The sequence below is a fragment of the Crinia signifera genome, chromosome 2 (genome assembly GCF_055691185.1).
Source record: "Crinia signifera chromosome 2, ASM5569118v1, whole genome shotgun sequence".
Classification (NCBI taxonomy): Eukaryota; Metazoa; Chordata; class Amphibia; order Anura; family Myobatrachidae; genus Crinia; species Crinia signifera.
The window spans coordinates 119,189,943-119,217,139 of NC_139218.1; the positions used below are offsets into that span (position 1 = coordinate 119,189,943).

Genomic DNA, 27,197 nt, shown 5'->3' on the forward strand with positions numbered 1-27,197 from the left:
CACACTGCATTTAGCCATGAGCTTAGCGGTTTTAGCGGCCGCACATGCCTTTTTACCCTCGCTCCAAAAACCTAGCGAGGGGTAAACGGCGTGTGCAGGAGGTCAGTTGAATACTGACCCTGCGAGCTGTGACAGTGAGCCGTCAGCACGGCTTACTGTCACAGCTCGCAATAATCATTGAATACACCCCAGTGTGTGACCAACATACCTACAACAAAAATAGAAAAATATCACAGATATAGCAGGTTTTATATTGTGTTTTGTGTTTTACACTGAATAATTCAACTAATGCATAGCTCATGCAGTAACATTTCTCCACAATAATAAGCACATGCAATATGCTAATTGCTTGCCAATTACCCCGTGGTACGTAGGAATACAATTTTTTTTTCCCGAGCCCAAAACCGCAGAATACTGCAGTTTCCACATGAACTCTGGACTTTTTACCTGTGCTTGAACCTTCGATTGTGCCATTTTAATCATGGACTTTATCTCACAGCTCATGAAGCAGGAAGGAAAAGTAAAGTAATATTGAATTTGTCAGGTCCCAGAAAATGTAATATGCCAGTCGTTTTTAACATTAACTATTGCAAGAAATACAGCATGCTACTTGCAATAACATGGTTTCTCAGAATACTTGCTGTTTAGTTATTGTACGTACAAGGTCATGGCGAAAACTTCAGCTTACGCTGAATAACAGTTGGTGGCAGTTATAAAGAAATATTAAAACAATATGATTTCAAATAAATTATTTACAGTAAAAACATGCACAGCTGAATAATAGAGAACCACAACTGACGTGCTGCAGGGTGTAATAAATATAAATGATGAAATAAAGCAAATAATGAAAAGCAGAACATCTTTTTGCCATTGTTTCCAAACAGCCTCTATTAGTTTTAGACATTTTTATTCAAATGGACATGTATTTATTGGAAAACAATACTGAAAGTTATGTTCATCTATTTTGGCAAACATAGAGTAACTGGAAGTGTGGGAATGATCACACATTAAAATTGGGGGTCATTAAGAAAAATTTGTCTCTCATATTGCCGAGTGTTCCGAAACCATTGAGCTTTGGTAGAAGCAGGTTTGGACTAGCCCATAGGAGTGTAGGAGAATGGTAGTGTGTGTGCGTGTATACATATAGATAGAGAGATAGAGCGATAGATATCCCGGATGTTGCTAGGTGATAGTGGATCTTACACTCACTATGCTTCTGAGGTTGTTCATCATTGTGAAACCATGCAATTTCCCAATAAAGGAAAGAAACTCCAATTAGACAAAATGAATGGAGTTTTTAATTACAAAGTGATATCAATGATAAAAAGAATGAAAAGCTTACATAAATAATAAAGTGCTGGTGCCAATATTTGCAGCCTCTCACCTCCTGTACTAGGACCGAACTACATATATATACATATATATATAGCAATGTAGTAAGGGCGGCACTCCAAGCAGATGGTTTAAAACGAAACAGTTCAGCAATGATGCGGTGCCCTCCAGTATGTGACAGTGTTGCTGATACCGATGTATGGTTGTGGGGGACGGCGGCACTCGCAAAATGAAGACACAGGAGACCACTTTCTCAGTGAGAAAGTGGTCTCCTATATATATATATATATATACACACCAAGTCAACCAAAGAGACCCTAAGTCCCCTGGAACGACAGGACCAGCACACCCTTTTTGTATAATGTGAAAAAGTTTTAATAAAGCGTAGTGTCAATCAACAAATAGCCAATGTTTGTCATACTTAGCAGTGACTGGCAAAAGACTGAAGACAGCAGCATGAAATCATGCAGTTTGGGCCCTGACGGGCTGTTTCAGTAGCCATCTACCTTTATCAAAGGGCATTCAAAGGTAGATGGCTACCGAAATGGCCCATCAGGGCGCAAACTGCATGATTGACTGCCTGTGCCGGAATGTGTGGGGGGGAGGAGGGCTCCCGGGGACACAGGCAGCACAAGCTGGCCCCCCTGAGAGAGAGCTGGCAGGGGCGCTGTGTAGGCAGCCGCTGTACTGGTCCCGCTTGTGCATATGTAATGAGCGGGACCAGTGTGAAGTGAATAATTAATGAGCGGTTTCCCGCCCCCTGCTGTATAAAAACAAAAATAAAATAAAATATTTTTTTATATATATATTCATGTGCTGCAAGCACATGAATAAAAATAGCGTGCCCCTTCACAGAATAAAATTACTGATTTTTTTTACACCAAAAAAAAAAACATTATTTTAAAAGATCACATTCCAGTTCACCTAAAGAGTTTAAGAAAAAAAAAGATGTCGAATGCAAAACGGTAAATCATGGTGAAAATCATGCTGAAAGCAGTTCTCCATCCATCAGCATTGAATACACTCATGGCGAATCCCAGTGATAACCCCATTGAAATACACCAGCGACTTGCAGCGAGCATGAAATGGAGAACTGGCTGCCATTCACTGTTCGCTTTCGGTGAACAGTGAACATTGAATAGGGTGAATCAGATTTTCAGTGGAAAAGATTCACTGCAAGGAGTGAAATCAGCCCGATTCGACCAAAAAAAACCCGGTGAATCTGAAGCATTGAATACTGCCCCATGTGTAGGTCAACATCCACTAGGTTGACACCCAATGGTGGACAGTGAGTAGGTTGACACCTATTACTGGTCAACATACCCATGGTCAACAGGGTCTAAAGGTCGACATAAGCTTTAGGTCGACCATGGGAAGGTCGACAGTCAAAAGGTTGAAATGAGTTTCCCACTTTGTTTGTCTCGGATGTCGACACAGTCGGACACTAAAGAAGTGCACCGCGTCCGCCTGCCATGCTTCGGGCACGATGCCTCGCTGTGCTCGGTACACTATTTTATTCTCTCACTATGGCATAGTGGATGGTAGGGCATGAAATACCGCCTGTTGGCACATGGCAGCTTAAAAAAAAGGTGACTGTCGACCTTCCCATGGTCGACCTAAAGCTTGTGTTGACCTTTAGACTCTGTCGACCATGGCTATGTCGACCATTCATAGGTGTCCACATGCTCACTGTCGACCATATGCATGTCGACCTAGGGTCCGGATACCTACATTGTCATAATGGTACATTGTGTTTGCTAATTGCGTTAAGCCCCATACACACGGGGGAGATATATTGCTCAGCCATATATTGCTAGCAATATATGGCTAAGCTATATATTGCTCAGTTTCTCCTTTTCATCAGCAACCAGAGATGGTTGCTGATGAAAGGGAACCTCTGCTGGGGGAGCCGCAGAGGTAATCTGGTCGCAGGAGCAAGCTCATGGGGCTGAAAACGGGAGCGCGCACCAGGCGATTTATCGCCGGGTCACACCCCCATCACTGGCAATATGGTTGCCTGCGACCATATTTCCAGCTATGTCAGCCCCTATCGCCCCCATGTGTACACAGCTTTAGAAGACTAATGGATGATTAGAAAACCATTTGAAATCCCTTGTGCAATTATGTTAGCACAACTGAAAATGGGTTTACTCGTTAGAGAAGCTATAAAACTGGCTTTCCTTTGATCTAGATAAGTATCCTGAGCATCACATTTATGGGTTCATTTATACTCGCAAAAGTGACAGGAAAAGAGAACTTTCATGTGAAACTCAACAGTCTATTCTTGTTCTTCGAAATGAAAGCTATTCCATGCAAGACATTGCCAAGAAACTGAACATTTCCTAAACAGTGTGTACTACTCCCTTCAGAAAACAGGCTCTAACCAGAGTAGAAAGTAAAGTGGGAGGCCCCGGTGCACAACAGAGCAAGAAGACAAGTACATTAGAGTCTCTAGTTTGAGAAATAGATGCCTCACAAGTCCTCAACTGGCAGCTTGAAGAGGTGACTCCGGGATGCTGGCCTTCTAGGCAGAGTGGCAAATAAAAAGCCATATCTGAGACTGGCCAATAAAAGGAAAATATTAATATGGGCAAAGGAACACAGACATTGGACAGAGGAAGATAGGAAAAGTGTTATGGACAGACGAAACAAAGTTTGAGGTGTTTGGATCACACAAAAGAACAGTGAGTCTCAGAATAAATGAAAAGATGCTGGAAGCGTGCGTGATGCCATCTGCCAAGCATGGTGGAGGTAAAGTGAGGGTCTATTGCTGGTAAAGTGGGAGATTTGTACAAGTTAAAAGGGATTTTGAATAAGGAAGGCTATCACTCCATTTTGCAATGCAATGCCATACCCTGTGGACAGCACTTGATTGGAGACAATTTCCTCCTCCAACAGGATAATGACCTAAAGCACACCTCCAAATTATACAATAACTATTTAGGGAAGAAGCAGGCAGCTGGTATTCTGTATGTAATGAAGGGGCCAGCACAGTCACCAAATTTTAACCCCAAATCTGTCAATTGCCATAAAAACTTTGAATAGTCATATGCCTGATTCTTTGCAAAATAAGATTTTGGGGTATTTATTTAAGTTTGCTTTAAAAGTCTGATATGGAGTCATCCTATCCCACATTTACTAATGATCCAATGTTTAAATGTATTTCAAATTCGAAATCAATGTTGTTTTCTTTTTTGAGTAGTGATTTTGTAATTGGTTTGGGATATCCATTTCAAAGTTACCTATAAAATCAAATACAAAATTGAAAAAAATAAAAATTGATACATCTATATATACCTGTATAATAATTTATAAATATATCTCTTTTATTTTAATGCAAATAGAGCTGGAGGCAGCATTGTCCCAAATCTCTGTCCACTCATCATCAGTTAAAGTGATGTTCAAGTCTGTTTCCAAAGCTTTTTATAAGATGTGCTCTGGGAAAATCAGCCCTTTAGTTGAAGAACAACAAAGACATACGGCTTTGAAAGTAGTAGAAGACTTATTGACTTGGATTTCTTTTACCATAGAGTAAAAATGCCTAATTTAAATGAATTGATAAAAGTTCCTGGTAGGAATTGAAGTATCTGATTGGACTTGGGAGAATTGTGGTAAGCTAGAGGCATCATTTAGATATAGGATATTTCTAGTTTTCCATGGAAGGAATGCCACCCTATGCATTCCTGTTTTGCCTTTAGTAAATCACCAGATGCAAATACAAAATCACCAAAAAAATAATAATAATTATATATATATATATATATATATATATATATATATATATATATATATATACATAAATAAAACATTAGTACATATACCCTTTAGGGATGCAGTCTTATTTAAGTGAGTGACTACATATCAGGGTCGCAGACATTCTAAAGCTGCCCCCTCCAGGAGAGGCTCATCACAGCAGGGGGCACAGTGAGCGAACCAAATGTGACATTGGTGGTACGGAGTGGTCTGGGCTCAAGATAGGAAGCAGCACAAGTGGAGTGGCACTTATAGTTGCATCATCATGGTGTAACCTGATACTTTAGAATCCAGTAGGTAGCTTTAATAGGGAATGGCCAATACTTTCAAATGGCAATTATTTAACACAAGGCTCAAGCTATACTGTACACAAAAGCTTTGCATGTTCTTTTTATCTTTTCTTCATTGCCTGAATATGTTGGGCCACAAGTCCTACAAAATGTTGCACAAATCACCCTTGGTCGAACTTCAAAAAGCAGAACAAAATATACTGGGCATCTGGAATGATTCTGCTTTGTAAATTGCCTTTTTTTGTGTACCAAATAATTGATGTCATTTCTGGGACTGAATGACAAATGAATGAACCATCCTAGAAGTAGTAAGAGTGTTTTTTCTTCAAAGAGACAGTGGAGAAGTTTAGCATTCATTTTAATCTTTTACAATGTCTCCTCTGTCTTATTTTCTGTGTTTTGTAAAAGTCTTCAAGTCATTGGGGCAAAGTACGGAAAACGATGAGAAAGATACTATCATAAAAGTAACAGTCTGGAACTTGTAGCTATAATATACTATAATGTCCATTTGACAGAAGTTGTTTATGATGACATATTCATTTGAAGAGAATCATATAGACAACATCATCCCGCAAGGAGATTACAATGTAAATCTACTGTACTTTGGGTGGCATAACATGATGACCTTTAATAATGCAAGTGAGATGTGGTTCATAGAAGCCTAGGACAGCTTTACAGAAAATATTAAATGATCCCATGGGGTGAGATCTCTCAATATATAACAAGTGTATAAGTCGGATATGCTGAACAAATCCACACACATGGTGATGGTAATTCCCCAGTCGGCTCTGTAATAATGGGGAGAGGTAGCAGAAGTTCTTATAAGACCACAGTTTGTTCTTTTTACATTTATAAGCAGCACAGACTTGTGTAGAGAGCGGTACATGGCAGAATTCAGGAAATCACTGATGTTTTCACCTAATGCGTTCCCCATATTTGGGTTTTATTAAATCACCCATCATGGCACTTTTAAGTGCTTTTCAAGGTCTACTAGATTTGATAATAAGTAGAACATAGGACAAAATGGAACGTGTGACCTGCATACTGACCAATTCCTTTGTTACATCTCTGAAAGCTTAGTACTTGGTCAGTCTTTTTGGTATCTACTGTAACAACCACCATATGAAATGTCAAAAAATATTTCTCTTTAAGGTTTTTATAAGAAGAGCAGTCCGTTCTCCAAACTATTAAAAGAAGTTCGGTACTCTTTACCTAGCACGGCGCCCATCGCGGTCATCGCGGGCATTGAATGCACTAAAAAATCGGGTGCGACGCGACCGACGCGATTTCCCATAGGGAACAATGTTAAATTTCTCAATTGACCCGATTTTACTGTTCAGTGCCTCAATTGACAGGATTTTTCCATAGGAAACAATGTTAAATGGCCCACAGAGGCCAAATAGCCACCCTGAAGTGTGAAATGGCCCCCACAATTGTTAACGCCACTCCACGATCAACGTCAACCCGAAGCGTGGCGAGCGCAGCGAGCCTGCAAGGGGCGGCGGTACGCGTCCTACGACCTTTTCATACCCCCACTATCCACGTCGGCGTGGAGTTGAGAATAGAATAGTGTGGCGAGCCCCAAGCGTGGCGAGCGGACGCGGATATCTGTGAAGCCCGCGAAGGGACGCGTTTACCTGTGAAGGTATCCGCGTCCCCTCGCCACGCTTCGGGCTCGGTGGCTCGCTGCGCTCGCCACACTTTTCTGTTCTCGAATCCACGCCGACGTGGATAGTGGGGGTATGAAAAGGTCGTAGGACGCGTACCGCAGCCCCTCGCGGGCTCGCTGCGCTCGCCACGCTTCGGGTTGACGTTGATCGTGGGGTGGCGTTAACGATTTTGGGGGCCATTTCACACTTCAGGGTGGCTATTTGCCCTCTGTGGGCCATTTAACATTGTTTCCTATGGAAAAATCGTGTCAATTGAGGCATTAAACAGTAAAATCGGGTCAATTGAGAAATTTAACATTGTTACCTATGGGAAATCGCGGGCATCGCGTCGGTCGCGTCGCACCCGATTTTTAGTGCATTCAATGCCCGCGATGCCCGCAATTTTTTTACCTGCGATGCCCACGATCAAAATCGTGGGCGCCGTGCTATGTAAAGAGTACCATCACAATTTGTATATAGTGTACATAATGATACCAGTACCAAACACATCAGCCGGCTGAGTGAGCCTATGTTTATAGGTTTATCACGTGTTTGACAAATGACCAGAGACTGAATGGATGGTACTTTACCTCTCTCCAAGTACTGATAGATATGCCCCACCATATCTCTGGGGCCAACTAGCAGACTACATAGTGGTTCATTTACTGTAAACAACAGTGGGCCTGATTTAGAGTCGGGTGCAGGTCTGCTGCATTATATACACTAGATTCACAGATTTCTACATGTGCAGAATGTGCCTTGTGATCTCTCTCACCCTAACCCCTCTGCTGCTGCATGCTTCACAGGTAGCGATGTTGATGGGGTGGAGGAGGGAGACCTATGTTCCCAGAATTGGGAGGGGCGGTGCCATCCCTGTTTTCTGGGAAGAAAGAGTAGAGGGCCCGCATGTTACAAAGCAGACTTCCTGTCCTTTCAGACGTAAGCCCTTGCTTCCGGCAGTCAGATAAGTAAGCTGAAGCTTACTCAGCTGGCCCTCTGTGGGGACCATGGTCGCAATGTTGCAGTGCCAGGATCACATGCAGGGTGTGTCTCTTCTACTGATACGTCTCCAAAATGCAAAACTGCTTGCCCCATGTTTACATCTTGCCTTTGGGTCCTCTCCCCATGCAATATCCCCCCTTTCCTCACTTTTCCATCCTTCCAACCATATCCTCTTGGTACTACACTGTCTCATCTTCCTCAGTTTCCCCTAACAACCACTACGTTAGTTGTACAGGATGTGGGGACAGTAGATTGATGTTTTGCCTAGGGTGCCAAGAAGCTTGGTGGGGCATAATTTGGTGTCAGAGACATATCTGTGTGGCATACTCTGGTATTGATCATTACTGTGTGGGGCATAATATGGTGTCAGTGGAATTACTGTGTCAGTCATATTATGGTGCAAGGGGCATTAACGTGGTTTGTTTATAATATGGTGTACCATTTACCATTCGTATTTGAGGTATAATATGGGGGCATATTTGTGGGGCATAATATGGTGCAAGGGGATTAATATAAGAATGAAAAATAAAAAATAATGTAAAATGCACTAATCAGGGGGGGTGTGGCTTGGCCGGCACTGTGAGCGGACGCGGGGAGTGCGAGCGCCGAGAATATCCTGCATATATATCCTGCCCCGGGTCCCGCAGATGGTATACACATACCACCGTCATCTGCAGTGAAGCTCCTGCGTCTGCTGTGCTGAACGCTGCTCTCCTGGACGGCCTGTGGAGACTTGACACGGCGAGGACTGCTGAGCCCTGCACCTCTGCTCCGGGCGCCATCTTGGATCCTCCGGCGGCCCTGGCTAGACGCGGGGGCCTTTGATGTGTGTCCGACTGTGATGCTGCCGCTGGCCAGGTGACTGGGCGGGTGGGGGAGCCCGGTAACTCTCCGGAGATTAGCGGGAGCGAGTGGGAGTTGTCTCACTTGAGGCACGCCGCTCGAGCCGCACGGAGGGGCGGGCGCCATCTTGCCTACCTGTTCCCAGAGCTGCGGCGCTTATTTAGCCCTGATCCTGCACTGGACTCGGCAGGTACCTCTGCCATACATCTAGTGGTCCCTATAAGGTGGGCTAAAACTGCAGTACTGTGGTATCCTTTGATACATGCTGGACTATTTCTGGTGATGCAACAAGAGTGACCAAGTGAGGAATATTGTCATCATATCCTCTACACAGACATCTAACTACACCATTTTATTGAATCCTCTTCCTGTCGGTGACTTTCTATATATACTGTACATCTGGCGACGTGCTAGCCGTCGCCCATCCACGTTTGTGTGACTGCTTTACACCAAAGCTTTATTGACTCTGAGACGATAATACTTCTGCCTGCAGGGCATTACTCGGACCCATGGAACTCTCCGCTCAAAAAATTATCCTGGCGCTTCAGGCCTCAACTATTAGGCTCTTAAGCAAGTTTGAGGATGTTCACTATGATGGCCCAGCTTCTGGCTATTCTCCTGATGGTGAGGTGCAGGCTGCGGGGGAAGTGGCGGGCAGCCTATCTATATACACCACATACCTGAATCCTACTGCTCCTGTGTCAGCCCCGGATACATATACCTCTGAGACCCTGCCTGCTGTAAAACATGAATGGGTCGCTTTGAACACCTGGGACACTATGTTCGTAGATCCTAAATGCTGCCTGGACTGTCCCCGAGATCCTGAGGATGAACACGAAATCGCTTCTATACCAGTCCTAGATGCATACACTTTTGTGGCTTTGTCAGCTGTAATACTTGATTTGGTTATTTATGCCGCTACAATTGTGTGCCCTGAATATTTAAGTGAGGCTGGGCCCAAACACTGCAGTGCAACTATCTCTATGTTATACGGAGTTGAGGACTGGCCGGATTAACGATTCATACTGTGATGCAGTCTGAGATATTTATTTTACCGTTTATACTTTTCCGTTAGCAATATGAATATTTCGCTTTACCAACACTGTTGCTAGTGAATATATGTATCCTGCTTATACCCCTATCTTGGGCACTTTTAGTGAATATATGTATCCTGCCTATACACCTACCTTGGGCACTTTAGTGTATACTATGAAACCTTGCACTACACATTTTACATGACTTGCGCACTATCATTGTATGAGATGACAGGGGAGTCACATTCGGACCTGTCTACACATGAGGTCTGAGACCGCTACCCCTAATCTATCCTTGATATAATATCCTATAACCAGTGGGAGGCGGGGGGGGAGGGGGGTTAATATAGAGTAGTAGAATTTAGAATAGAATAGAGGGGTTCTCGTTGGGGGATCCAGGTACGCCTAAGTTGGGGGTGGGTTGTACAGGGTGGGGGTTATAGGGAAGGTTTGTTTTGGGTATTTTGGGTGGGCTAGTTTATTTTTCTACTTTATATTATTCTTGTAAGACCGGATGCTATGCTTAGTATTGATTATTCTCTTCCAGTATAATGACCATCCTGATAGACAGTACTTTCGTATTTGATGCAGCTTTGCCATAGGTCAGTGGGACATACTATCCTGACTAATGTGTGATATATATCCGCGTTTTTTCAAAATACCCAAATGGCGCCTTTGGGTAACTATAGTGTATACATCCTGGGATGCAATATCTCATGCTTGTAATGTTGGCACTTGACGTCTGTGACATAATACTGTGTTGTTTTGTATATGTGGAAGGTATATTATCCGTGTCTGCTATACTCCATGTTTGTAATGGGGTTTTATTTGTTATTATAAACAAAAACTCAATAAAAAATATTGAATTTAAAAAAAATGCACTAATCAGGATTTTTTCCCCTGTGGTGGCCGATGTCTTTTCCTGCAAGGCCACACCCATTGCAATGAGACTATGCCCATTTTTGAAGTGTGTAAATGTTACATTTTTAATATGTTTATGGGGGATCCATTTTTTTGTGATGCGGTCATTTGTTCTGCAGCATGATGGTCGACATTCATTAGGTGACACCATTATGTCAACATGGGACTAGATCTACATAGGAAAATGTCGACATGGTTCTAGGTCGAAAGGTCATTAGTTCGATGGGTCGTTAGTTCGACAAGTCATTAGTTTGACAGTGACTAGGTCGACAGTCAAAAGGTCGACATGGGGTTTTTCATTGTTTTTTGAGCCGACATGTGCCAACAGGCTTAGCCGCCGGTAACACAGGAAACGCTGTGAATGGCTGTTCAGATTTGAACAGCCAATCACAGCGATCGCCGACCGGGGGAGGCATCCCTGCCCCCCCCGGGCGGCGAGGGGGGATGTCTGCTGTCGGGGACAGCAGACATCGTCCCTCTGTCACTGCGTCTCTAGACGCAGTGACAGTTCAAAGCCATGACGTATATATACGTCAACGGTCGGGAAGTACTTCCCGACCATGACGTATATATACGTCAAATGTCGGGAAGGGGTTAAGGGGGGACATGCTCAACATGTACAAGTATATCAAGGGCCAATATAAGGAACTGTCACACACCCTATTTTCTACTAGAAAGGAATCTAGGACGCGAGGGCATGAGTATAGATTAGAAAAAAAAGTTTTCATTCAGCTAGTAGAAAGAATTTCTTTACGGTCAGAACAGTCAAACTCTGGAACTCTCTTCCCAGAGAGGTGGTAACGGCTGGCTCATTAAATGCGTTCAAGGCAAAGTTGGACAAACATTTACTGGAGAAAAACATCCATGGGTACAAATAAGAAATATAATTTGTCTGTAAAATACCAGAACCTACCAAATCAGCAATGGATATCTATACCAGGTTGAACTAGATGGACGCAAGTCTTTTTTCAGCCTTACCTACTATGTAACTATGTAACAGGCGGTATTTCATGCCCTACCATCCACTAGTGCGTGGTGGGAGAATAAAATAGTGTGCAGAGTGTAGCGAGGCACCGGGCCCGACGTATAGCAAGCGCAGCGAGGGAATGCGGTGTAAACTGTATCCATGTCAACTGTGTTGACATCCAGGTAAAAAAACTGTTAAAAACCCCATGTCGACCTTTTGACTGTCGACCTAGACATTGACGAACGAATGACCTGTCGAGCTAAAGACCTGTCGAACTAATGACCTTTCAACCTAGAACCATGTCGACCTTTTCCCATGTCGACCTAATGGTGTCAACCTAATGACTGTCGGTCATCATGCTGTAGACCCAATGATCCCAACCCATTTTTTTACTTTTTTTGACAAATTGTCTTGAAACAACCCGTGACTTGTCCTTCCCCTGGCGTTCTCTTCCTTGTCTAATGATTTAGCAGTGTAGGAAGTGGCACTGACGATTTATTTTTCCACATAACTCCTCGTTTATATAAAGATCAGTGCCTGTTTTTATTTATTGTTCCAAGAGACTGTGGGTGGGTGCTATAATGTCATATTATACTGTTTCATTCCGGTTAGAAATTCATTTGTGTGAAATAGCTATTCCTCTGACCTTTTGTGTTACTGCAGCCCTTTGTAGCTATGAATTATAACTGCCGTTACTTCCTCCACTTTTGCTGTGTGATACATTGCTCTGCTCCTGCAGCGATTTCTGATAGCCAAGCTGTTCAGTCACCTGACCTCTGCCAGGAAGGCTCTGAAATCTGAAATCCCTCACTTCAGATTGAAGAAGGTGGAGAACATTAAGATCTGGCTGTCTCTGCGCTCCTACTTGAAGGTGAGATAGTTGCAGTAGCTGCTGTTCATAAGCACAACTCCACTTTGTACCTACTATTTATGCAGCATATATTTTCTTTGCAGAGACGAGGACCCCAGAGATCTGTGGATGTCATTGTATCTTCAGTCTATTTATTAACCCTCTCTATTGCCTTCATTTGCTGCGCTCAGGTAACGCTTCGTTTTTATATTAGTTTATTTAGTGTATACTGTCGGATTCATGTAATCTTTTTACTGTGACAAAGGTTGCAATATTTCACACACAACTATTATATATATATATATATATATATATATAATATTATTAGCACCACGGCGACTATGCACAATCGCATATGTGCATGTGCAGGGCAGAAGCATCAGTCCCTAGTGCAAACACAAGGGAACCTGGGGGGACATTCTCAAAACTAAAAAATGTGGTAAAAACACAGTTATCAGGGTTTTTACCGCATTTTTAGGATGCTCTAAGCATCCCCCGCCGGGTTATCGCGACAGGGGGCATGGCCAGAAAAATCTGGCCATGCCCCCCATAGAAGCCTATGGGCTTCTCACGCGACCCACTGCCGCCCTGCACCGACCCCCCCCCCTCACCTGTGTCCGGGCAGCACAGAGCTGTGCTGCCTGGACCTGTGACCTCCTCCTCCCTGCACTATGATCCTCTTCTGAGTGCAGGGAGGAGGAGAACCTGGTGCAGCAGCAACACCACCGGGTAAGGGAGGGAGGGGGGAGCTGGTGGGACCCACCGTCTCCCACCGCAAAGGACAGCTCTTAACGCAAGAGCTGTCCTTTGCCATAATTATCGCATATGTTAGAGCATATGCAATAATTATGTTTGCGGTAGCCAGCGATGGGCGGCGGTAAGGAGGCGGGAATATTAGAACATCCCCGAATGAGCTAGAATCAGGCTGAATGAGACCTATTATAACACCTGTGGATATGGTTGCGCACAGCTAACACAAGCACTGGACATCTCTGTGTAATCATTTCTCCAGATCAGCAAGGAATTTGGGGAAGCCCCATAATACATTCTCATCATACAGTACATTAAGTCTTTGTTATATTTACACAGATACACACATATATATATATATATCTATATATATATATATATATATATATAGATATATATATATATATCTGTATGACATCTCCTCTATGTTATTTCGGCATAGGTCCTGCATGGTCACACTACCTTTCTGAACTACGTGTATAACTGGGAGTTCCTCATCTGGGAGATCGCTCTGCTAATCTTTCTTCTGCGTCTGACTTCACTGGGATCAGATACCAACAAAAAATACAGTAATGTGTCAATACTACTGACCGAGGAGGTAAGCCATGAGATTGTCGAAAGTCCAGCCTTGCGTACTGTATGTTGGGCTTCATTAATGATGAGTAAACCAAATCTCCAACAGATTATGGGGATAATCTGCTACAGGATGATTTATTTTCTCGTTACCTTGTTTTAAATATTCAAAATACTATCCTATTAGCCCCAGTAATTTGTTCCCATTTTTGGGTTATAGCACTTGGGATCTGGGATCAATTCCCGGAACCACGGCTCTGAAGGGCTGCTTCTCATGGATTATGGGCCTTATTCTAGTTCACTCTTTCTGACAAAATCCTTCTTAGATAGACAAAACCATATGCACTGAAGGGGGGGGGGGGCAGATGTAAAATGTGCAGAGAGAATTCGATTTGGGTGAGTTAATTTGTTTCTGTGCAGGGTAAATACTGGCTGCTTTATTTTACACTGCAATATAGAGCTCACTTTGAAGTAAAACCCCACCCAAATCTAATTCTCTCTGCACAAGTAACATCTGCCCCACCTGCAGTGCACATGGTTTTGTCCATCTAAGAAGGATTTTGTCAGAAAGAGTGAACTAGAATAAGGTCCTATGTTCCACATGTCTGAGGCAGAATAGGCAGAGTCCCTGATAAGTGTTGTTGTTGGGGGATCAGCACGCCAGCATCAAGGCTAATCGGATAGCTAAATCTCTTAACACACAGAAAACCCAAACAAACCAAAAATAAAAATGTATAGCCCCAATGCTTTCCGAAACAACACTGAAATTAATAGCTTACTGGAATGAATAGAGAATTTCTGTAAATACAGTGGTTTTCTACATACATGTGATTGTCTATGTGTGCAGATTTGTAGCTAAACCACTTTAGCTGCTGTGGAACTATACATCCCAACATGCCCTGGCCCAGTTTTAACATGATCTAATTCATCAAAATAAAGTTAAGAAATAATGTGCAAGATGATACATTATATTGCTTCGACCAAACCACAGACAGGTAATGTACAGGTGCTGGTAACGCGACACCATTTGTACCAGTGGCGGATCTATAATGCGTGCGCACACTGCACCCATTTTTGTAATACTTATCTTCCGAAATCCAGCAGCCGCAGGAGCGCTGCCTAAATCCCCGGATAAATGGTGCAGCTGCCTATTTCTTCTGGCAATTTGCGCAAGCGCAGTGTAGTCTGAGTGCTCTAGTAGTAGTAGTAGTTTGTTTATTTATAAGGCGCCACAAAGTGTCCACAGCGCCGTGCATAGCAAACAATTTACAATGTAACGTACAGGGTGTGTTGATAAAATACAGCATAAATAGGGGTATAACTGGTAGAACTAAAATCAGCATCAGTTCTGAAGTAGGTGTGGAAATTGTCGAGGAGACTGAAGATGAAGTAGAGGAAGGGAAGAACCGGGCAGGAGCGCTGGTGAGGTAAAGAGGTACGGTGAGTACGTGAGGAAGGAGGACCCTACTCATAAGAGTTAACAATCTAAAAGGAGGTGGGTGGACGAACGAAAAACAATAGGATAAGTAGGAATGGATGGAGGGGTAGGGTAGGCAGGATAGGAGGAGCAAAAGAGGTTAGGATGAGGAGGAGGGATAGGCTAGTCAGAAGAAGTGGGCTTTGAGGGAGCGCTTGAAGGAGGTAAGGTAATCAGAAAGCCTGATGGGTGGCGGGAGGTTGTTCCAGTGCTCAGACCCTATTGCTCCAGGCAGAGAGGAGGGGGCCCGACTGGAGGAGGCTGCACACTGATTTGTACTCTCCCCAGGAGTGGTCATCCAAAAGTACAAGAAAGTACAAAGCATATGCCAGGAGTTCACAAAGAACTCCATAGTATAATCAAAAGATCTGCTGTGCTCTCATGCACCGGCTAATATCTGTGTCATTAATCCATTACCAAGCAATAGCCAGGAGGAAAACAATCCTCTAAAAGAACATTGCTGCCAGTTTGAAGACCTCCTTGTTCTGTAGACATTGGGGGAAATTTACTAAGGTAAATAAGCCTGGATTTGGCATATTCATAGGCAGCAGCATGCTAATACGACTGCTTACGCGTATTTTCGGCATTTACTATGCGGAAAATATGGCAATTCATATTCATGGCACATTTATATTCGTGTTTACGAATACGAATGCATACGCCATTGAAAGTCGAATGGGGATTCCTAATTTACTAAGCGGCTATACATTATGTTACATACAGCTAATTGCCGTGAAAATACAACTAATTTCAGTGTAAAAAAATGTTAAAAATAAAAACGGCATTGGCATAGGCGGATGGTATCGTAAGAAATTGATAAGGGTCTTGCAGAACCACGTCCCAGCATGCGGGGCATTAAAGGGCCCGTTGGTACTTGTAGTTCCACTACAGTACAAATAGTTAAATAAAACAGACATATACAGATGGAGCCGGCCTAAGCTTTGCAGGGGCTGGCGATACTGTCGCCGGTTCCCACCACGAGGGATCGAGACGCTCGCGTGCCCTGTGGCAACGGAGCTTCCCTCGAGTAGAATTCATTAGGGTTCCTGTGGAATGAAATTCTACTCGCCAACTGTCTTCTCTGCTTCTTTGATTCCACAGAAACGCTGTAGACACAAGCTGAACTGGTGATTACATCTGTGGCTCCGCCCACCAGTCAATCATGAGCTGGCATCAGGATTTTCCTGCTTATGATTGGTGTTGGGAAAAACACCGGTGGACAGCCAGAGATACCATCACACACACATAGGGCTTTGTGAGTCACCTGTCTAAAGGGATTGCTGTTTGGTGGAGGTTATAACTGCTTGGGATCATGAATATAGACTGTGAATATCTGGTGTAGAGAGTTCCAGTGAAATAAACCCTTATATGAATATAGTGTATTACCTCAAGGTCAGTTCTGTACTCCGGGTCCAATAGAAGGGCTGGTGTCTAGTTGGTCGAATAAGGTCCACAGAGTGAGAAATTATCACTTGAAAGAAACCATTATGTGAATATAGGGCTCTGATTTAAGGTCCATTTTTCCATTCCGGTCCTTCGACTAGACCAAGGAGCAGCTTCACATGATCATAGAAATGTATATGCAACCGCTAAATACAAATACGGCGGCATATGACCGCGTATGCCATTGGGGAAATATGAATTTGTAAATACGGCAGATTAGTAAATATGACCTATTTACGAATTGTATTTTTCCAAAAATACGACCGATGCGGGTCGTGTGAATACGTACCCGGCATCAGTCGTATTTTACAATCTTAGGAAATTTTCCCCAGTATGATCTGTGGACAGCTGAGTCTAAAATAGAAGTTTTTTGTGTAAATGGAAATGTTTTAGGTTTGGAAAAAACACACTCGTGAACACACTTTCTGCCTCTTCTATATTTATTAGTGACAAATAGGTTGGTTGACACACTGGTCATTTTGCCTATAATAGTTCTGAGGATTAGTAAATAAACTTAAAACACTAAAAAAAAATCATGTTTTATTCCTATGTTAAAGTTGACCTTTAGCATATACCTCGTATACAGTAATTCAAAGTGATCTAGAGAACCAAATCCCCATAATTTAGTCACATAACATTAAACTGATACTGTGTGTGATAGACATTTGAGAAAGAAAATAGCTTTTTTCCAGGATTGTATCTGAAGAGAGAAATAATTAAGCTTTCTCTCTAGTATGTGGAGAAATAACTGATTCCTTTCTCCATTCTGTTCCCACTACTACATAGGTTTTAATTTTTTTTTTATATACAGTATCTATATCTTTTGTGAGAAATGTAACACCATCTCAAGATGATGTTATGTCTTCTAACATGCAGGATTGGAGAGGATGTTCTTACTGCTTTTCCCCAATGCCCGCCACTACCAGGATGCGGTCATTTGGTCTACAGCATGATGGTCGACAGTCATTAGGTCGACACCGAAAAAAGGTCAACATGGTTCTAGGTCAAAATTAATTATGACATCATCAGTGATGTCACAATTGATATTATCGGTGCCAAAATTACTGTCGTAGATGATGTCCATGAGTTCAGAAGCATCAATTTTACAGTTTCGAAAAGAAGTTTCAAATCAATTATGACCTCATCAGTGATGTCACAATTGACATTATCGGTGCCAAAATTACTGTCGTAGATGATGTTCGTGCCATCCGTGAGTTCGGAATCGTCAATTTTACAGTTTTGAAAAGATGGTCGAAATCAATTATGACATCATCAGTGATGTCACAATTGACATTAGCGGTGCCAAAATTACTGTCGTAGATGATGCCCGTGCCATCCGTGAGTTCAGAAGCGTAATTTTTACAGTTTCGAAAAGATGATCAAAATAAAATTATGACCTCATCAGTGATGTCACAATTGACCTTATCAGTGCCAAAATTACTGTCGTAGATGATGTCCGTGCCATCCGTGAGTTCAGAAGCGTCAATTTTACAGTTTCGAAAAGATGGTCGAAATCAATTATGACATCATCAGTGATGTCACAATTTACATTATCGGTGCCAGAATTACTGTCGTAGATGATGTCCGTGCCATCCGTGAGTTCGGAATCGTAAATTTTACAGTTTTGAAAAGATAGTCGAAATCAATTATGACATCATCAGTGATGTCACAATTGACATTATCGGTGCCAAAATTACTGTCGTAGATGATGTCCATGAGTTCAGAAGCATCAATTTTACAGTTTCGAAAAGAAGTTTCAAATCAATTATGACCTCATCAGTGATGTCACAATTGACCTTATCGGTGCCAAAATTACTGTCGTAGATGATGTCCGTGCCATCTTTGAGTTCAACAGTGTCTAGGTCGACAGGCAAAAGGTCGACATGGGGTTTTTCACTGTTTTTTGAGCCGACAGGTTGTATTTCATGCCCTGCCATCCACTAGGGCATGGTGGGAGAATAAAATAGAGTGCCGAGTGTAGCTAGGCACCGTGCCCGACGCAGTGAGCAATGCGAGGGGAAGCAGTGCACTGTAAACTGTGTCCATGTCGACTGTGTTGACATTCAGGTTAAAAAAACAGTGAAAAAACCCATGTCGACCTTTTTACTGTCTACCTACACATTGTCGAACTAATGACCTGTCGAACTAATGACCTTTTGACCTAGAACCATGTCGACATTTTCCCATGTCGACCTACACCCATGTCAACCTTTTCCCATGTCGGCCTAATGGTGTCGACCTAATAACTGTGGACCATCATGCTGTAGACCAAATGATCCCAACCCCCACTACCATGGCCCCTGGGCAGCTCATGCTTATCTGATTTTTTTTTATGACCGACCTGATGTCACCGGCGCTGATCAGCGCATGTGCTGTACATGTAATCCTCTCTCCTCTCCTCTCTGGCACAGCTGGGGAAGATTACAGGGATTTTTTAAATGGACCCCAAATTAATGTCCAGGAATGTTTGTTAGGTACTTGCAATTAAAATGTTGTAGCATATTAAATTGTATGCATAGTTTAATAATTAGCAAATGTTACTAACCATTTATATTGTGTCAGTGAGGGCTGACCTATACCATGTTACTTGTAGGGCTCTTTATCCTACACTGATGAGCTCTTTAGTAAGGTGTGTAGGTAGGACCAGACTGCCTTAGTACTGAATTGTGTCTTGTTAATGCCCGATGGCCAATGTTAAATGTGAAATGTTATCAAAATGCCACAATTTAAAAATTTAAGTAGCTTATTTGCATATATTAGAGAGAGCATTTCAAAATATTTAAAAAGTAACCAAACGGGGTTTTAATAGAGCAAAAACAGGCAGTCATCTTTTGAACTTCTAATTAAAAGAATTAAGAAAAACCCAATCACCTTTTTACGTCTATCATTGTTATTAGCAATTATTCTGAACATGTTGTAAACCGTATACATATATATTCCATCTATAAACTGAGAATTACCACAGAATAATTTTATACCACTCTGCCTTTAAGATCAACCTGTATCTCAAAATGGAAAAGAAGCCCAACAAAAAAGAACAGCTCAGTATTGTGAATAATGTCCTGAAATTGTCCTCCAAACTCATAAAGGTATGTATATTAAAATGGTGATCATATGAGAGTTAAATACGAAGTGGCAACTTTCAGTGCTACCAAAGTACAGTACAGTGGAGTAATGGCTATAGTTTACGTTTTGCTGCCAGATGTGTATACCAAATGTGCGCCTCAGATGGCCAGGCTAAATTTTGCATTGGTGGACTGATTATGTTTCTCCATTTGTCTCCATGCTTCAAAAAGTGATAAAGTGGAGAGTAATAAACAGCCAGCCAATCACCTCCTAACTGCCATGTTATAGGCTGAGTTTAAGAAAAAAAAGTAAGAGCTGATTGGCTGGTTGTTTATCCACTCTCCACTGTATCACTTTTTGAAGCTTGATACATCCGGAGCCCTATACATCAACCTGTTCTCCAGCTTTTCTACCACCTTTCACCTCCCCAGCAGGTATTTTGTTAGTCCAATAATACTTTAAAGAAAAATAGATTGATAAACAGATTTTATGGCCAATAATATGCTGTAAATTATAGCAGCTAATCAATTATTGTACTCATACTAATAAAAAAAAAAAAAAATTGAACAATGCTTAAAATGATCAATATATCTATAATTAAAACAGTTTGGCCATTAATGAGTTCAATTTTCTCAGCACGCTGGCAGCAAAAAGGGTTCATATAGTTTACAGTATAATGTATTTGTTCCTGTGTTACTGTACTTAGGCCTGCATTGGCCTTCTGCTGCATTAATACACACTTTCATCCAGTAGATGGCACTGTTGTAAAGTTCAACTGCTGTTTACCAACCTTTATGAATATACAGACTGCTGTAGAATGTATTTCCTAGTACAATGTTAGAGTAGAAACTAATGCTGCTCAATAGACCACAATACCTAAACGCTATGATATCTTACAAATAAGACCTGTCAATAACATTCTACAAAGTTCCCATTCTGTACTTGCACCGAATCTGACAAATCTGACATTGTACTTTTATTGGGTATGGGTTAAAGAATAGACATTGTCTGGGTCTCCAGTCAATAGGTTGACACTAAAAGGTTGACATGGGATGTTAAAGTATGAAATGTTCAATTAAATGCAAAAAAAAAAGAAAACTCCTTTTCACATGACAACCATTGGCAAGTTGACCTTTTTTCAATATCGACCTATTGACTCTCATCCTGATCCTATGTAGTACTGGATGTGTTATTGCCTTTGCCTATCACCTGGTGGTTGTACAGGCTTATGGCCCCCATCCACTAGGACGAGGTATCGCATGCGCTACCTCACATGCAATACCCCACCAACTCACTGGTAGCTGCCGGGCAGCAGGATCGCATATGATACATTGCATGTGGTCATTTTGCATACAATGTATTCTGTATTCATGGCAGCCTGTAGAATCTGCGACTGCAATGCGAGACGCACGGTAATGCGCTTCACATCGCTATGGCATGACAATTACATAAGATGTGTCACTTTTCATGTGAATCCCATCGCAGCAATGCATAAAAGGTGTCCATATTGCACAAGTGGATGGGGGCCTTTAGTTGCCTGAAATGATCACTGACTTTTGTGATTTTACTAGTTCTAGGTAACAATGTATCTCACTTTGCAAGAAATTATACATTTTGTAACAGTCACAGTAGATATTGTTTTAAGTGCTCAAAACATGTCCTTACATTAGTCCAGTTTGCCAGCATTCAATATGCTAATGACTTGGCAGAACTACAGTTTCTTCTTGTGGCTTTTTTACAGATGTGTTCTCTTACATCTCATCCTCAGTACGCCATGCGGTGCTAGGTGTCTGGCACAAGTGAGCTCCCAGGTCCCTTGCAACTCTCTTTAGTATTGGTTGTCTTTGACACTGAAAATACATCTTAAGATTCCTGCACATGTCCATGCATTCCACTGACATATAGGTGTGTACAGTCATCGTTTCTCCACACATCTCGCACCCTGTCAACCACACGCCTCCCCCCGCCAATTGGGGAGCCTGAATACACGAGCGCCCATGCACCCGAATATCTGAGCACCCAAGCACCCCAACTCCCAAATACCCAACCACTGGTGCGCGCCAGAATACATGCAGCATGGAAGATCAGAAGATGCAGTTAAAGCTCCATGGGAGTGCGATCTCAAATGATTTGCAGTGAAATTGCCCGTTATTGGCCCAAAAAAAATCGATGTAGTGTGTGGGCACCTTTAGTGTCTAGGACGTACAGTACCACGAGACTTCTGATTAATTTGATATGTACGATGTGTATATCTGTGGGCAGCGGAGTCTGTATATAAAGAACAATGGAACTTGGCAGGGAAAAAAGCCTATGTCACTATGGGCCAAATTCTCTAAGCTTCAAAAGTGATAAAAGGGAGATTGATAAGCAGCCAGCCAATCAGCTCCTACCTGCCATGTCACAGACTGTATTTGAAAAATGTCAGCAGGAGCTGATTGGCTGGCTGTTTATCACTCTCCATTTTATCACTTTTGAAGCTTAGCGAATCTGGCCCTTAATCAAATGCAATTTAGAACCTCAGTCGCATACAGATATACAGTATATAGTATCTGGTTCATCTTATTGTGACGAAGAAGCATTTTGGGCAAAATCGTTAAAAGACCCCCACCACTAGCAAAGTGTCACAGGATCTTGTGCGCTGAGATATGCCCATCGGTGTGACTGCAGCAATGATGTGTAAGGACAAATCTGTACTTTGTTTATGTATGGCAATGTTTAATTAGTGTTTAAAGCCTGTAACTGGATGTTAATGAACTACTGCGTTCGTATACAGAGCTCAGGCTCCATCTCTGCTCTGCCAGATTGCACCCCATACAAATCACAATTAACTTATACAAAAGTAAAGGAACAATTCTGTTTTTGTTATTAAATATTCTTTATAGATGTCCATTATATTTAGTTTCACAAATGTATTCTCACAATAATTTTTATTTAAGCATGGCGTGCAATTGAGTCATTTTCTGGTGTATCGGAGAGAAACATGACTTCCTGCCAAGATTTTGCTGTGCCAATAAATGACACACTTATGTAAAGTAAAAATGGCGGTGCTTCATCTCAGTACATTCCGTACAGTTCTGTAGAGCATAGGTGCTGATTATAGCAAAATGTTGCATGGAAATTACATTATTCATAGATCAGCAATGTATTACCAGAATATATCTAGGACGAACATCATTCAGAAACAAATCACAGACTTTTTTAATCAATAATATTTTGCTTTACAGGAAATTGACACCCCATTCAGGCTGTATGGACTAACCGTGAACCCTTTAATTTATAATATAACCCGTGTGGTGATTCTTTCTGTAGTGTCCGGTGTTGTGAGCGACCTCCTAGGATTCAACATCAGAGTAAGTCTAGTACACAACCAATGGCGTAGCTAGGGTGGTAACGGCAGAATTTTGTGACCCGGGACTGATTTCCAGGCTGAAACAGAGGCTCATCATATTGATAATAATGGTCTGCAAATCTTCTCATTGTTACCATACACAAGCAATCTACAGCCCCAATTAGTCTGTGAAATTCAACATGTTGAATATCCTGATGTAACGCAATCTCTCTTTTTTTTAAAATTCGAATCTGCGGTTTGTAAACCCCATACAGTGCAGATTCTTCTTACAGAATCATCTGTAGAATGCCAAATTGCTCCAATTGATAGCTTATGTAAGAGGTCCTTAATCTGAAATCAATGAAAGAGATGTGATCTGTGATTGCTGCTTCATGTCAAAATGTAATCTATTGTCCTTTATGAGAAATAATCAACCCCCTTTTTTTTTTTTTTTTTTTTTTACTTATAGCAGTGGTTTTCAACTCTGGTATCCCCAACAGTGCACATTTTCCAGATCTCCGCACAGAATCACAAGTGAAATAATTAGCTCCATCTTTTAGATGCTTGTAGATGCGGAAAATATGCACTGTTGTGGTGTACTTGAGGACCAGGTTTAAAAACCACTGTTATAAGTAAAAAAAAAAAATCTGGTCTTATGCTGTGTACATAAGGTGCGATTTGCACTAGTGATTTTGACTATATAGTCAAAATCACAAAGCACATAGTGCAAATTACACTGTGCTATGCAGCAATATAGAAATATATTGTGCAGCACAGTCTATTTCTACTATCTCGGAACGAGGGCCATGCTGCTCAACGCAGCATGGCCCCCCACTCCCCCTGCTACGCTGTCTCTTCCTCCATGCAAAGCGATGCCGGCACCTCGCCAGCCACAGATATTGATTCGATATCAGCAGGTGCCAGATTGGTCCATGCGGTCACAACATTACAATGTACTATGTTATTTAATCAGATAACTCTTGAATCACTGTGAAACCAGTAATATGTATTTTTTTCACCCCACTATTTTTTTCCTAGCTGTGGAAAATTAAACCGTGACCTTCAACACTATGTAAAAAAAGACATCTATGCAGACACATAAACTGGACGCTTGATCCGTGGCTTACAAGCTTGGACAACTCCCTGTTGCATGACCATGCAAGTTTTGCATGAACAAGAATCAGCGACAATTCAAGACCGCATACTGTTAACCTACAGTATATCAAAAGTGCCAAAATGACTTTGTATTGGAGATACTTTTAATTTTCATAAAAAAAATATTTATTGAAATTTATAATGGATACATTTTTGAATATAAGAGACTATATATTTGATATGTTAAAGAAGGGATTCCTTTAAACGATGGTTTACAAATTTAACTGTGCCCTTAAGTGCATTATTTGACAGTACTGTTACAATTAAGGAAAGGAAACTATGCAATATGTTTTATTGGCAGATTCCTAAAAGTGATGAAAATAATATATGCCCACATTTAGATTTCTCTCTAAATATTCCCAATTTTAGAAAGCTGCTAATTGTGCTGTGCATGATTATATGTTATATTAAGAATAACTGCAGGTTCCAACTGTAGATAAGCATCACAATTTGTGCTGAGGATTCTTCTTATTACGTGGACACTGAATTTTGCATGTTTTTTTTGCGGCATGTGGACTTTCCCGGTGCCACCTGAACCAGGTCTCAGGGAGTAGAATGCCTCATCCCTGGGTTACTTATAGACTATAAACTCTGTCAAAAACTGAATGTGCAAATACGGAGTGGAATGCCATTACAAGGTATGATTAGGCAATAGCGGAACTTAAAGATTATGACGTCGGAATGGACATGCAGTAGACACAATGTAAACTACCGCTGTAACGTGACATATCTCTAGTGCCAGCTGCAGAAACATTAGGATTTTAAATGTCATTTCTTTCAGAATGTGTTCATTGGCTAAGCAAATGTAAGTGAAGATGAAACTCCACATATTTAATAAACTATCCAATGTGAAATGAAGGAAACATCAGGACATGTCACTAATATCCTTTTATCGTATCAAACTGCGTTTTTTTCAGGTGGACATCCAGTCCTCCCAGGACATCGCTTCTGATTATAGTAACAAACCTGCCACTTGAACATTTTTTTGTAATATAAACATGTCAAATCATAAAAGTCATGACAACATATGAGTAATTAAACATATCAATTAAAACGTTTGAGAATCCTTTCTGTTTCTAAGTATTCTCTCTTAATCCCTAATTCTTCCACAACAGTCCAGAGGCTAAATGTAGTATCCTCCAAGATCCAGAGGTGCGCAACTTTAGTACAAGTCTGCCCCCCCTTTATTTAAATCTTTTACAAGGTGGCTGCCAGCTTAGTTTTGTCTTGTTAGATTGCTGCTTTACACAAAACAGGCAGACTTGAGCAGAAGTCTCATATGTTAGGAACTCTAAAGCTATTACATTTAGCACCAGGTTTTAAGGATAATCATGATTGACTCCAGAAGGTTAAATCAAATTGACAAAGGTACTAATTGAATCACCTATGCTCAATCATGGATAACCTTAAAACCTGGACTGGAATGGCAGGATGGGGAAACAATGCACCAATAAATCACGACACATCAGTTCTATTGTAGAGGTTTCAAGCAGGGCTGTGGAGTCGGAGTCGGAGGACATTTCGAGTACCTGGAGTCGGAGTCGGCAAACAATGCACCGACTCCGACAATTATAATTAATGACTTCTCTACTGTAAGAATAAAGACCAATGCATGCAGTGCCTCACGTAAACGCAAAACGAACACGTTAAGCGACCGTGAAAAAGCATGCTTTTCATGTGCTTCACTATATGGCACGCAACGCACAATTCGGAGCACCCATACTTATAAATGTATTCTCCCTTGTAGTTTACAACTTATTTCCAACGTTCAATAAGGTTTTCAATACCTCGTTGGTAGAAATCACCTGGTGTAGACTCGAAAAATTAATTCAACCAAGCTCTCCCACCATACGCACTCCGGGTGACATTCTATGGGATGCGATTATCGTTTTTTTGCGGTAATTAGACCACAAAATGGCGATATCGCATTTTCCCATTAAATCGTTTATTTAATGGGATGCGCTCCGGGACTGAAATCGCATATTATGTGCGTTAAGGTATGCTGAATAAAAATGCGAGATAAATTCGCATTTTTATCGCATCCAGATGTTTTTGTATAGAAAACTATACAAGTCGCTTATTTAATGCAATGCGCATTTGCACATCGCATTATTTAGGACTAATTATCGCACTTATTTCAGACCAGGGTCTGTTTGGCGAATTAGCCAGAACCCTGCACAGATCGCAATGTTCTGTGCAGGGTTCTGCTGTAAAAAATAAAAGAAAGGGTTAAAAAAAAAAATAATAATAACGAGCGCGGGGTCCCCCGCCCGAGTATAACCAGCCCCGGGCTCACTGAGCCGGTGCTGGTGACATAAAATCAGGGTCCCCGACAAATAGGGGTCCCCTTGATTTTATGAAACCAGCACCAGACTCAAGGTCCGGCGCTGGTTCCCAAAATACGGGGGACAAAGTGACTAGGGGTCCCCCGTATTTTAAGAACCAGCACCGGACACAACCAGCCAGCAGGGTAATGCCACAGCCGGGGGAAACTTATTATATAAGCTCCCGCGGCCAAAGCATTAACCCCCTGGCTGGTCTGCATGGGCAGGGGTCCTGGGGAAGTGGGGATCCCCCCAATGAAGGGGTACCCCCCCTCCAGGACTTACCAGCCCATGCTGATAGTCCGGGGCTGTCCCCGATGCCCATGGGCGGTGGGCATCGGGCTGATGACTTGTGTAAAAAAAATAATTAAAACTATTGTTTTATACTGGCGAACTATCAGTCCCAGCAAGCCTACCCCGCATGCTGGGACTTGGGGAAC

General features: G+C 41.9%; 1 protein-coding gene across 2 annotated transcripts in view; it reads left to right on the forward strand.

The window, feature by feature from the left end:
• Window positions 1-26,098, forward strand: part of PHTF1 (putative homeodomain transcription factor 1) — a 119,455-nt gene extending 93,357 nt beyond the window's left edge. For both annotated transcript variants that reach the window (XM_083172767.1, XM_083172768.1), the window contains exons 14-19: window positions 12,531-12,662; window positions 12,746-12,832; window positions 13,834-13,989; window positions 19,878-19,973; window positions 23,175-23,300; window positions 24,317-26,098. In XM_083172767.1, coding sequence (XP_083028893.1) covers window positions 12,531-12,662; window positions 12,746-12,832; window positions 13,834-13,989; window positions 19,878-19,973; window positions 23,175-23,300; window positions 24,317-24,337 — 618 coding nt within the window. In that variant the 3' untranslated portion in view covers window positions 24,338-26,098. The remainder of the gene's footprint in view (window positions 1-12,530; window positions 12,663-12,745; window positions 12,833-13,833; window positions 13,990-19,877; window positions 19,974-23,174; window positions 23,301-24,316) is intronic.
• Window positions 26,099-27,197: the final 1,099 nt, after the last annotated feature.